We start from the raw sequence: 12,688 nt of genomic DNA, 5'->3' as shown, positions 1-12,688 counted from the left end.
TGGGTACTGGAGTTCAATGCCTTACCCAAGAGCACACAGGCAGGAAGTGTCAGTGCCAGTTTTTTGTTTGTTTTGGGATATATATATATATATATATATATATATATATATGCCAAATTTAATATGGGGAGTTAATTGGGTGACTTACCGTAATATTGGGTTCAGAAAATAATGAGAGACCTCTAGGTCCAAGTTTTTTGTTTGTTTTGGGGTTTTAAAATACACACGCGTGTTTTTTACTTCCCCCACCCCAGTTACATGTTAAAACAACTTTTTTGTTTTGGGTTTTTTTTTTTTTTTTTAGTAAGGCAATTGGGGTTAAGTGACTTGCCCAGGGTCACACAGCTAGTAAGTGTTAAGTGTCTGAGGCTGGATTTGAACTCAGGTACTCCTGAATCCAGGGCCGGTGCTCTATCCACTGAGCCATCTAGCTGCCCCGTTAAAACAACTTTTTAACAATTTTTAAAAAAGTTTTGATTTTCAGATTCTATCCCTCCTCTCCCTGAGATAATAAGCAATCAGATAGAGGTTATATGCCTTGTGCCAGTGTTTGAATTCAGATTCTATCACACCTGATACTCCATCTACCAGTCTGTGTTACCTCTTATACTTTCTCACTAACTTTTTTTTTTTTGCAGGCAATGGGGGTTAAGTGACTTGCCCAGGGTCACACAGCTAGTAAGTGTCAAGTGTCTGAGGCCAGAATTGAACTCAGGTACTCCTGAATCCAGGGCCAGTGCTTTAACCACAGCGCCATCTAGCTGCCCCTCTCACTAACATTTAAAAATATGATCATTGGGGGCAGCTAGGTGGCATAGTGGAAAAAGCACCAGCCTTTGATTCAGGAGTACCTGAGTTTAATTCTGGCCTCAGACACTTGACACTTACTAGCTGTGTGACCCTGGGCAAGTCACTTAACCCTCATTGCTCTACCAAAAAAGAAAACCAAACCAAAAATAAAAATATGATCATTTCAAAAACACAAACACCAAAGGATGACTTTAACATAAATTCCTTGGCCCCAGAGTCCAGAATTAGGAATAGTAGCTGAAAGGGCATGGAAGTCTATTGGCTTGATAGAAGGAACATTTTCTTAATAGCCAGAGCTGTTCAGAAGAGGACTGGACAGCAGGCTCCCATTTGCTGGGAGTCTCCAGATGAAGGTGACCGTTTGCAGAAGGCAAACCTGAGGGGGTTATTCTGGATGGCCTGTGAAGTCCCTTCCTCCTCGGAATCTTTGCAATTTGAGGATGCTCAGGTCAGTATGGCTTCGTTGCAATAACCCTGCCCTCCTCCAACTCTGACTTTCGGTGGTTCTGTTTTATCAGCTGTAAATGGGCAGATACTTAGCAGGCCTGCCCACGTTATCTGTGAGGATCAAATAGGAGTAGGGATGGAATGAATTTTTGGTAAACTTTTGTCTTTTGTAAACTTTATGTAAACTTGTTTTAGTAAACTTTTTTCTTTTCTTTTGTAAACCTTAAAGTTATAGATAAAAGTCAGCACTAAATAGTTGTTCCTAATTTATTCATTCACTTCCCTTTCTGGGTCTGAGTATTATCTTTAAAAAGGAGGAGTGTGTGTAGGGTGTGGGCAAATTAACAAAAATTCAGGCCTTATTAACCTGGTGTCCATGAACATGCATGTATGTGTATATGCACGAACACACTTTATATACATACATGTGTGTGCATATGTAGTTTTTTATAATTGGTTTCCTTTGTAACCCTATGTGGTATTTTATGGACTTAAAACATTATTCTCAGAAGCACATAGGCTTCACCAGATTGGCCACCAAAGGGCTCCATGACACCAAAGAAGTTAAGAACCCCATATGTTAGGTGACTTCTTTTCTTTTTTCTTTTTTTGTTTTGCGCAGGGCAATGGGGGTTAAGTGACTTGCCCAGGGTCACACAGCTAGTAAGTGTCAAGTGTCTGAGGCCAGATTTGAACTCAGGTCCTCCCGAATCCAGGGCCAGTGCTTTATCCACTGCACCACCTAGCTGTCCCAGGTGACCTCTAAGGTAATTCCTACCTCTTATATCCTGGGATTTCTTTGATAACATGAGCCACTTTCTCTAGCTCAACTCCAGGAAAGTTATTGTAAACAGTCCTCTGAACATTTATAAAAAGTAGTTTAGAATCTTTTTGTTTGTTTTCTCATAACCTACCCCAAATGCAAGCCCATCTTAGAGATATCTCTCCTCTGTGTCTCAGAGCATGTGCTACTAATTATAAACAGGCTGATGGATAGCTAGCCCTCCAAAGTGCATCTGTCACAAGAGAGTCTCCAATTTATTAGATAATAAATACAAGTTACTTTTCAACATCCTTCCACGACAACTAAAAAAGGCATATAATTAAATATTTCTGAATACATTCAAGTGTTCCACATTTCACATGGCATTTACATACAGAAATAGCTTATAAATGACTTGTTTTTTCTATCAAAGTAAGAGAAAGGAAGATGTTTAGTCAGAACATTCACAGTCATTGGTAATTCTGGTCACGAAAACCAAGATATTCCATCTATTGTAAGCTTAGTGAAGTACACTGATTGAATAGTTCATATTGAGAACAACCATATTCTTCATGGACTGGGCAATGCAGAATGTAAACAAAGGCAATATAAATAGAATAACTTAAGCAAGATGAAATAGAACCCAGACAATCCCACCCCTTCCCTCCTTCCCCAAACCATTCCCAGTAAAAACTGGGAAATTCCTTTGGAATTTCAGTGATGGTGATGGTTTTCAGTATTTAAGCTTTACTCTTTTTTTTTTTTTTTTTTTTTTTTAGGCAATGGGGGTTAAGTGACTTGCCCATGGTCACACAGCTAGTAAGTGTCAAGTGTCTGAGGCCGGATTTGAACTCAGCTACTCCTGAATCCAGGGCCGGTGCTTTAACCACTGCGCCATCTAGCTGCCCCCTAAGCTTTACTCTTAACTCAAAGATCATGAAGCCATTGGGTGATGAGCCAAGTAGTTCATCATTCTATCAATGGTCACAGCCCGGATTCTAAAAGCATGAAGGAGGATGCAGAGCTGGACTTTAGTCTTGTAAAAGTCAGGTTCTTTGGGTGAAGAGGTCAGTGGCACATTTTCACTGTTGAAATTCAGGGCCTAGGACAGTAAAAAACAGAGCAAGACATAGAATGCATCTAAGAGGAAAACAAATCCAACAGGAGAAATGGGAGAAGCCAGTGCTCAGTTCAGATCCTCCATCCTACTTAGCATTTTATAGCTAGAACTGGATGGGATCTGAATCCATTTAGTCCAACTCCCCTCATTTTGTATATAAGGAAACTAAAGTCTAGAAAAAGGAATTGACTTGTTCAAGGTTGTTGTTTGTCCTTCATTCCTGAAGAGGACCATGACATTGAGGTGATGTCATAGCTTGCAGTGAATTGAATTTAAGTGGAGTACTATGCAAGGTAACCAACCTCACTCTCTCCCCCAGAGCCATCTGGGTCCAGTGGCAAGATCTACATCAGGAGGACTGGAGACATTTTCAAGAACGATCCAAACAATGCTGGTCTGTGACCACCTAGGCTGGCCTCAAAGAAGAGGTACCAAAATCCACCCCAACCACGTCTTTGCAGACGTGGGGGCTACTGCTGAGAACATCACATTGGGGGCAGGGAGAAATGTCTGGGTTTATGGAGATGTTTTTTCTTCTTTCTTTCTTTCTTTACATTTTATGATAAGGGCTAACTGTTTGGGGGAAGACAATAGGAAATATAGGTGATATCAAACCAAAATATATTAATAAAATTGATACTAAATACTAGGACTTCTGGGGGGCAGAGGCAAGATAGTGGATGAAAGGCTCTGACTTCCCAGAGCTATCCCCTTAAACCCCTCCAAATTTCTTCAAATAATGCCATAAGAATTCCAGAAGCAGCAGAAACCACAAAAGGATGGGGTGAGAGAATTTTCAAGCCAGAATACTGTCAGACTGATGGTTACTGGGGCAGAAGTGGGAAGGGCAGCCTGAGATGGACAGAGGAATTCCAGGCAAGGAGGCAGGTTAAGTGAGCACTCCTACTGCTGGTGTGAGCACAGGCACTGAAACCAAACAGACCATTTTACACACCTGAAGTATCAGTCTGCTTTTTTCTTTTCCTGTACAAGTCCTCTTCAGATAAACTGTCATTTCTTTTCCTTCTTCTGGTAACTAAAGAAGAGAGAAAACAAATGACCTTTAACTTCTTTCATCTTCATCCCCAGCCCTTCTTCCTCCCAGAATGTAGAAAGAGTCGATATTCAGACAGAAAACAAACTACCGATGATTCAAGATGCAGAAAGTGTTCCCCCCCCCCAACTCAACAGATGTTTCGAATGCTTTGGTATTGGAGTGAAAGACCAAAAGCTGCAGACAGAGGGTGGCAGAATGTATATAAATCTGTTGACTGAGGGGGGGGGGAGGTTCACTCTGTTTATCATGCCCAATAAATGCCAATTGTGGCAATTTACTGTTGCTGCTGTTTTTCTGAATATTCTGGTTCTGATCATGTTGGACCCAGTCACCTGTTAAAACATCCAAAGAGGAATATCTTTGAAAGGGAAATAAAAGGTATTTTGGAGAAGAAGATAACAGGAGAACTAGGGGATGCCAGGGGAAGAGAAGTAATCCTATGCTCCCACCAGAAGAATGACAATCTGGGCTTGGTTTGTGGGCAGCATGTCCAGGAAACCCACCACTGGATTGCCATTATGGGGTATAGCTCCCACACAGCTGGCCTTGGCTTGACTCTGCAGGAAACACCCAGGCATCATTGTGTTCTGCACACAGTGGGCCCTCCTTCATCAATGTCTAGTGAATGGAACTGAGTTATAGTGAGCATCCCACTCACCCCTTGGGTCATTTTCTTGATCTTGCTCTCTGTGGACCTCTCCTTGACTTTGGTCCTGTTACCCCCAAACCTAGACCACACTTTCCTGCCCAGCCTCTGCATCTGATATTTCCTGTAGTCCTTGGTTTGACCTTTGAACTGGTTTGATTCCTAAAATGGAATGAAATGCTTGAAATGCTCTGCCTCCATTTTCCAGGAGCTTATCAATTCCCTCTCAGCAGTCATCTGCTAAGGGCTAGCACATTTCCAGCTACCTCATCTGCTTCCTGGCTGTGGCCCCTACCTGCAGGGACAAGGCCACCATATAGGAGCTGGGTTTGGGGATCTGGAGCTAAGATATAGGCAACAGCTTTTGGAACAGGTCTCCTAAAACCTTCTTGCTTCCTTGAAATTTCCCTGAAAATCAACTCCCTTACCCACAATTCTCAATTTCTTTTCGCCTCTCACGTGGAAATAGGCAGGACATTCTATTTTGATTCAAGCTTTCAATTCAACCCTTTTCCCTGAGTACTTCTGATAGAAATGTCCTAACAGTTTTAGAAAACCCTTAGGAATGAGCTGACTTTGGACAAAAAGAATGGGGTGGATACTGTTCACATCTCAGCATTAAGAAATGGTCTTATCCAAGTTCCCTCTATCCCTACCTCTACCCTGCAAAAACTTAAAAGCCATTACCCACTGAATAAGGAATGAAATCTCATCGTTTTTCTTCATACTATTGTTACTATTACTGTATAGGTTCATGCATATTATTTCCATAGTCATAGCATTGCATTTACTCTAAGTAATAAGTCATTTACTCTAAGGCTTATTGACTTATGCAAATCCAGGAATAAGAAGAAAAACAATACATTTCTCTGCCTGGTAATATTGAACTTTGCAAGGTCTGTTTAGAAAAACTGAAGGATGCAAGTCTCAGAGTGGGTCGTGGCTTTAGAAAAGCTTTGAGAATGGAAGAGTGAGGACTAGGCTTTCATACATCTATACTGTCCAAAGAGTTGGAAGGGAGATGGGCAGCACAGAGCTCTGGGCTGCACCTTCCTCTAGGTCCCAGGAAGAAATAAAACATGGATCTGTAACCTTCCCCTTCCTTCCCCCTCCCCCCACCAACACATGTGTACAATTTCTAATCAATCTTAACAAACAGTAGCTGTGAGAGTGAAGGGCTGATGAGCATCACTTCAGTTACATTAAAGCTTATACCATTTCTAAGCACAGAATATGTGTGTGTGTTTCAATATTCAGAAAGAAACAAATTGCAGAAATATTTAAGAGAAGGTGTAGTAATCCCCCACCTGTATGTATGTGTGTGTGTGCATATATATATGTGTGTGTGTGTGTGTACTAGTTGTACACACACACACACACACACACACAAATTGGATGTCCCAAAAGTCTTAGTGCCATTTTTTTTTTTTATATATAATGAATGGTTTGAAGCAACTAGGGATGTTTAATTTGGAGAAGACATGGGGGAAACACAAGACAGGTCTTTAAATATTTTCAGGGCTTTGATTCGATTAGACTTGCTTTAGATTGCTTTATTTAAGAGTTGGGAGATGAAAGAGATGTGGAACTAACAAACAACAAACTTCCTAATTTCCCTCCCACCTATTTCCCTCAAAAATCTGTTTATGAATATCTGAAATCTTGGTTCCATCCTTCCCTGTTCCATAATACTCCCTGGATATAGAGAGCTCAGTCAACCAACTCCTAGACCTGAAAACAATTTGTTGGGTTCCTCATCTCTCTATTCTCTCACCTCCTCTGCCCAAGGATGGGCTTGCCCTTCAGCTTGAATGCATGGTGGAGCCCAGAGAGGAAACAGGGAGAGGGGAGAATGCATCACCCTCTGTGAAGGGAGCTGGGGAATAAAGAGTAGTGAAATGAGGGCCCCCATAGCTAGGATGACTGAAAGGAGGGCCGGGAGCTAGGGGAAAAGGCATAGGTCCCCCAGGGAAGGACCCAGCTGCCTCAAAATCCTCTCGGGGTGAGTTGCTGTTGCTGCGCTTGCCCTTCTGACGCCGGTTACAGAACCAAACCCGGACAACATCTTTCTCAAGTCCCAGCTCCTCAGCAATATTGCTGATCTGTTGAAGTGTGGGCTTGGGGCACTGGAGAAACATGCTCTCCAAGTTTCCCCGAACTCCGTTCTCAATGCTTGTACGCTTCCTCTTTCTGGCTTGCTGAAGGACTGTCTCAGCCTTGCAAAGCTCCTGAAGGTGGTCATTGTCATTAGCTGCTTCTAGCCACTTCTGTAGCAGAGGTCTGAGCTTACACATGTTCTTGAAGCTGAGTTGTAGTGCCTCAAAGCGACAGATGGTAGTCTGGCTAAAAACCTTGCCAAAGAGAGCCCCCAAGGTTATCCCCACATCAGCCTGGGTATAACCCAGAGTGATCCTCTTCCGCTTTAGCTCCTTGGCAAACTGCTCCAGTTCCTCTGGGGAAGGGGTCTCTTGTGGCTGCTCGTCTCCACTCTCCACCGGCTCAATCTTGGTGACTTGAGCTGTAGCGCCGGGCTCTGGGGAACTGTCCTCGGAAGGGCTCTCTACCCCGGGACCTGTATCGCCGTCGGGGACCGCGATCTCCTGAGCAGGCTGAGCCATCACTCCCACATTGGGCTGAGGTTCACAGTAGACACCTCCTCCCCACATATCGTACAAGGGGTGGCACGGGGCCATTCCCCATCCGTCGGGTCCTGGTCCTGTCCCGGTCCCACCGGGTGGGCCTTGAAAGCCGGGCCAATTCCACGTAGGTTCGGACCCTCCAGCCCCGCCACCGCCCGGCGGGGGCGAATAGTATTCAGAAGCCAGGTGTCCGGCCATGCCTTAGTGCCATTTTAACAGCTTAATAAGTTAAGAGTTCTGCTTTCTGTGGTATTTTGAAGCATTTAGGTTATGGCTTGCAGGTATCAAGGTAGTGGTAAACCTTGTGCCTGTTGTTAATAATGTTTGTTAGAGATAGAATTAGACAAAGCTGTAAACAGTATGGGGCACTCATGTTATAAATTCTTTAAGTTCAGGTAAACTATGAGATCTTGATTTTGATATTCCTCTTATTGTCCTATCATTAATAAGATCAGACCCATAAAGTCTGAGGTAGTTTTTACTGCATGGAATAGTTATTAGGGAAGTAGAATTTGAGAGAGTGTACCAATTTGTATTGAGATCTGTTTTGTAAGAGATTTTAACAGGGACATCGGAGGAGTCTCTACAAGTAATTTGAAACCCGAGAAGTAAATCTACTGAAGGCTTGTCCTGGAGACAAGACATCTTCCAAACTGTCCCCCAAAAAGAGTTCCAGAGACCAGACAACTATATGGGACATCTGAGATCCAAGATGAAACTGCTAACTGAATGGACATTGGGAGTGCGTTACTGAAATTATAAAGAGACTTGATATTAGCTAATCCTGTTAACCATGCTTGATGCTGTAGTCTTTTGGACCTTTTCTCAGATTCCCGATTTAAAATACAGAAAATAAAATACATAGGATTCCAAAGGAAATTGATTCTCTATTATGCATTAAACAAATGAACTCGCCTGGGAACTAAAAGCCTCTGTGTAACATTCTCAGCATAATTTTTTGTAATCACAAGGGAAGGAAATGCTAAATTTTCATTAGAGGTTAGTCAAAAGTTAAAGATGTAATTCCCCCCCCCCAATTTAAGTCAAGAACTCTAGGCTAAGAACCCCTGTCTTGGGGGATTATCTAGAACCCCCAGGTCATGTGATTGCCTAGAACACAAAGCCAGAATGTGTCAGAGCTGGAACTCAAACCCAGGGTTTCTTCCTGGTTTGGAGATCAGCTCTCAGTCTGCTCTTTCACACTCTGCTTTTCAAAACAATTAACTTTCCAAGAGGAGCAATCTTTTTTTTTTTTGGTTGTGGGAGAGGGGGCCACAAGCAGTTACCCCAAATTCCCATTGTATGCCAGACCCCAAAGTGACCCATGCACATTGCTCATTTCAGGTGCTTTATGGAACCCAAAGGTGCCACCAACCTCTGGGTTGATCTCGACTTCTGGCTCACTGACCAGGCGGTACCGTTTCCCATTCTCTAGCGGTTTCAGGCAACCTGGAGGCTTGTTGATCTTCATGAACTTCTTGGAAGAGTGTTTGACAGCTTTGGCGACATCCTAGAAGCAAACACAGAGATTAACCTGAAATTCATCAGAGACAACCCTGAGAGGAAGTCTAAAGGAAGACCAGAGTCATTGGGCACCTGCCCCACCAGCCTGGCTCTTAGCTGCATTTTCTGAAGTTAGAAAGGCTGCTGACCCTGACCAGGAACTCAGGAAAAAGAAGCAGGATCCCCCTGGGGGTCTGCCTGGGGACACCACAGCCATTTATAGATATCCTTGAGTGAGCTGGGAAAAATTCCATTACCATGGTCTCTATCATTATCATGATCCTACCTCCATTGTTGTTGTGTTTTTCAGTGGAGTTTAGAGAGAAACACTCCAAGGGCAGGCAAGTAGCAATTACAGTGGGATTCCTGCTGTCTGCAGTTCTCTGGACGCCAATGGATAAAAGTATTGGGATGCAAACTCATCTTCAGCTTGCTGAAAGGATGTTTGGGAGAGCTCCAAGCCCACAGGCTAGGAAGGAAGGAAGGATTATCCCCATGGCTTTGATTTCTTTCCCTGGGTCTCCATTTTGAAAGCCTTTCATTCCCTACAGTGTGGAGTGAATGAGCATTGGGTACCATTTTTGATTCTGATCCATGTAGGCTTGTGATTTAGAGCTAATCCCCCAATGCACACTAGTCCCTTCTCTGTAATTTATTATTTTGGAGGTGCTGCCTAGAACCCTGACAGGCTGTGGGCCTTCCTGGCCCAGCATCAAACAGCCAGGATGGGTCAGAGGCAAGATTCCCATTAGGGCCTTGCAGGCTGCCCAGTAGTTCTTTCTCTCCTGGGTCAGACTGCTTCTCAGCCTGATTAGTATCTATTTACTGTGGACTCTCAGGGTGGCAGGTACCAGACAGACTAATTCTATTACCTTTATTTCTGGGTCTGTTTCTACTCAGAAATTGATCTCTCCTTTCATTTTCCTGTCATATCTGGCAGAAGGGCTGGGGTTGGGGGTGGCTGTCGTTCAGTAATTTCAGTCAGGCCCAACTCTTTGTGACCCTATTTGGGGTTTTCCTGGCAAAGATACTGGGGCAGTTTGCCACTTCCTTCTCCAGCTCATATTACAGATGAGGAAACTGAGGCAAACAGGGTTAAGTGACTTGTCCAGGGTTACACAGCTAGTAAGTGTCTGAGGCCAAATTTGAACTCAGGTCTTCCTGACTCCAGAGCAGGCATTCCATTCACTGCACCACCTAGCTGTTTATTGGGGGTGAGGGGAGGGAGTGGGGCTGACAGAGGAGAGTATTATTCCAAGATCACAAATGAGGAAGTGGTTCAAGGTCACAGGAGGCAGCTCTGGAGCCAGAACTAGCACCCAGCCAGGTTTCCTGAGTGCAGAGGTCAGGTCTATCTTTCCCTCTCTGTCAAACAGGAAAAAAGGGCGCCCCCAAACCACAGACCCTAAAAATAACAGATGAAAGGCACTTCCTTCCTCAGTGTATTGTCTTCCTTTAAAAAACCAGACCTCTCCTGTTGGCCTCTATTCGATGGGGCCTCAATTTCATCAAAGTTTCCTTTGGCTGGTTTGAAAAAGGCTCATTTCCTTGTTTTTCATAGGTAATTATTAGGGAAACACCTTATTATTCCCAAAGTCACAAATTCAAATCTGTGGGAATTCTGCCTTGGAAGGTTTGCAGTATCCAGCCATGTTATCAGAGAACAAAGATTCCCAGAGTAAATCACTCTGCAAATCAGAAGACAGAGCTGGCTTCATTAACCTGATTTAAAAGGGAAAGTGTTTTAAAACATTTCTAGCACACTATCTGTGTAAGTGCTAAGGGCCGGGCCTAATCACCAAGGGCCAGTTGGATAACCTGGCATTCGTTGTCCTAAGCACTGGAAATGCCAAGAAAGACAAAACACACAGAAATCCTGCCCTCCAGGTGCATGCATTCTAAAGGGGTATACAACAAAAATAACTAGCTCTGTACAAGACAGAGAGTAGGAGACAGTCAGCAAAGAAACACCTGGGAGCCACAAATCCAAATGACCACATGCACTTGAAAATAAGAGAATGATGCTATTTTTGGTGCTGTTTTTAATAAATACATGTTCATTTATTTTCTTTTAAAATAGTTATTACTAGCTTTTGTTTTCACATAGCCTTCATTCTCAAATCTATTCCTCCTCTTCTCCTCCAACTAAATCACTGTCTGCCTCAGTTTCCTCAACTGTAGAAAAATATAGAGATAACAACAGCCCCAACCTCTCAGGGTTGTTGTGAGGTTCAAACGAGATCATATTTGTGAGGTGATTTGCAAACTTTCAAGCACAATATCACTGCTTCCTATTATCTTTATTATTAGAATAAAAAATAAAGAATATTAGAGTAAAAATCCAGTTTAGCAACACCAGCTGGACAAGAGTTTGTCCAAACATGCGGTGTCCTACACCTTCTCTCCCCAACCCTTTGCAAAGGAGAGAAGTTGTTCTTCTCTTCTTCATAGACAAACTTGATTGTTATTAATTACATGGGTCCCAAAGCCACAATTTTAAGGAAAACTTCTTTAATTCATATCTTTAATTAACCCAAATGATTCCCCATTTCATTTAAACTAGTGAGCTTTTAAGAAAAAAAATAGGGGGCAGCTAGGTGGCACAGTGGAAAAAGCACTGGCCCTGGATTCAGGAGGACCTGAGTTCAAATTTGGCCTCAGACACTTGACACTTACTAGCTGTGTGACCCTGGGCAAGTCACTTAACCCTCATTGCCCCTCAAAAATATAAAAAATTAAACTAAATTTAAAAAAAAGAAAAAATACTTATAATTTTCTGACAAATTAAAAAAATATATTTTTAACTGCAGACCAGGGTCAGAGAGGTAGAGTCTCATTTGGAGCTTAAATCACTTGATTCTGGTCTTTTTGCTTTGGTTTGCTTTGGTTTTTAAAGTCAAATCTTTATTTCCTGCCCTTACCTCAGATGTCACAAAAAGTATGTTTGGTTTTCAACATGTGATTTAGAGGTTAAAAAGACAAAAGCTACATATGCATCAAGGATGAGTGATGAAGAGGGCAGATGCCTCATGGCCAGTGAGTGCTTCATAAATGTCTTTGGCATTTCATATAGCAAAGTAAACAAAGAATAGAAATGGTTGGTACTAGAAGGGCTGTGGAAAGGGAGGCACTGGAGGGTATAGGGGGGTGTTGTAGGGCGGGTGGGGGGTCAGCAATGGGCCCAATCATTCTGGAAAGCAAGTTGGAATGATGCTTTTTTTTAAAAAAAAAGTATATAAAATGTCCATACCCCTTTAATCCAGATTTCTTACTGCTAGGCACAGACTCGCAGGAGATGAAAGATACAGTCTCCACACAGAAGAAGATGTTCCTAGCAGCACTTTCTATGAGGGCAAAGAAGTGGAAACAAAGTAAACAGCCATTGAGTGGAGAATGGCTACCCCAAGGATGCCAGATGAATGTTTTGTTTTGTTTTGTTTGTAGGTTAATGAGGCTTAAGTGACTTGCCCAGGGTCACACAGCTGGTAAGTATCAAGTGTCTGAGACTGGATTTGAACTTGGGTCCTCCTGACTCCAGGGCCAGTGCTCTATCCACTGCACCACCTAGCTGCCCCTGGATGACAGATGAATGTAATTGTGCTATAAGGAATGATAAACATAATGAATACAAAGAAACGTGGGAAGACTGCAGTGAACTGAAACAAAGCGACATATGTGGAAGGAGGAAAACCATATTCACAAT

General features: G+C 42.9%; 1 protein-coding gene across 1 annotated transcript; it reads right to left on the bottom strand.

Moving 5' to 3' along the window:
- Positions 1–6,645: 6,645 nt before the first annotated feature.
- On the bottom strand, positions 6,646–7,680 carry LOC122751985 (POU domain, class 5, transcription factor 1-like). Its single transcript, XM_043999251.1, has one exon. The coding sequence runs from the start codon at positions 7,678–7,680 to the stop codon at positions 6,646–6,648; it is 1,035 nt and encodes a 344-aa protein (XP_043855186.1).
- Positions 7,681–12,688: the final 5,008 nt, after the last annotated feature.

This window comes from Dromiciops gliroides, chromosome 3 (assembly GCF_019393635.1).
Source record: "Dromiciops gliroides isolate mDroGli1 chromosome 3, mDroGli1.pri, whole genome shotgun sequence".
Taxonomy (NCBI): Eukaryota; Metazoa; Chordata; class Mammalia; order Microbiotheria; family Microbiotheriidae; genus Dromiciops; species Dromiciops gliroides.
The sequence above is the reverse complement of the archived record's forward strand: the minus strand, read 5'-3'. Positions and strand labels throughout refer to the sequence as shown.

What these genes read in the sequence shown, in the direction of transcription:
- LOC122751985 (XM_043999251.1), bottom strand. Translation starts at nt 7,680, where the DNA reads ATGGCCGGACACCTGGCTTCTGAATACTATTCGCCCCCGCCGGGCGGT.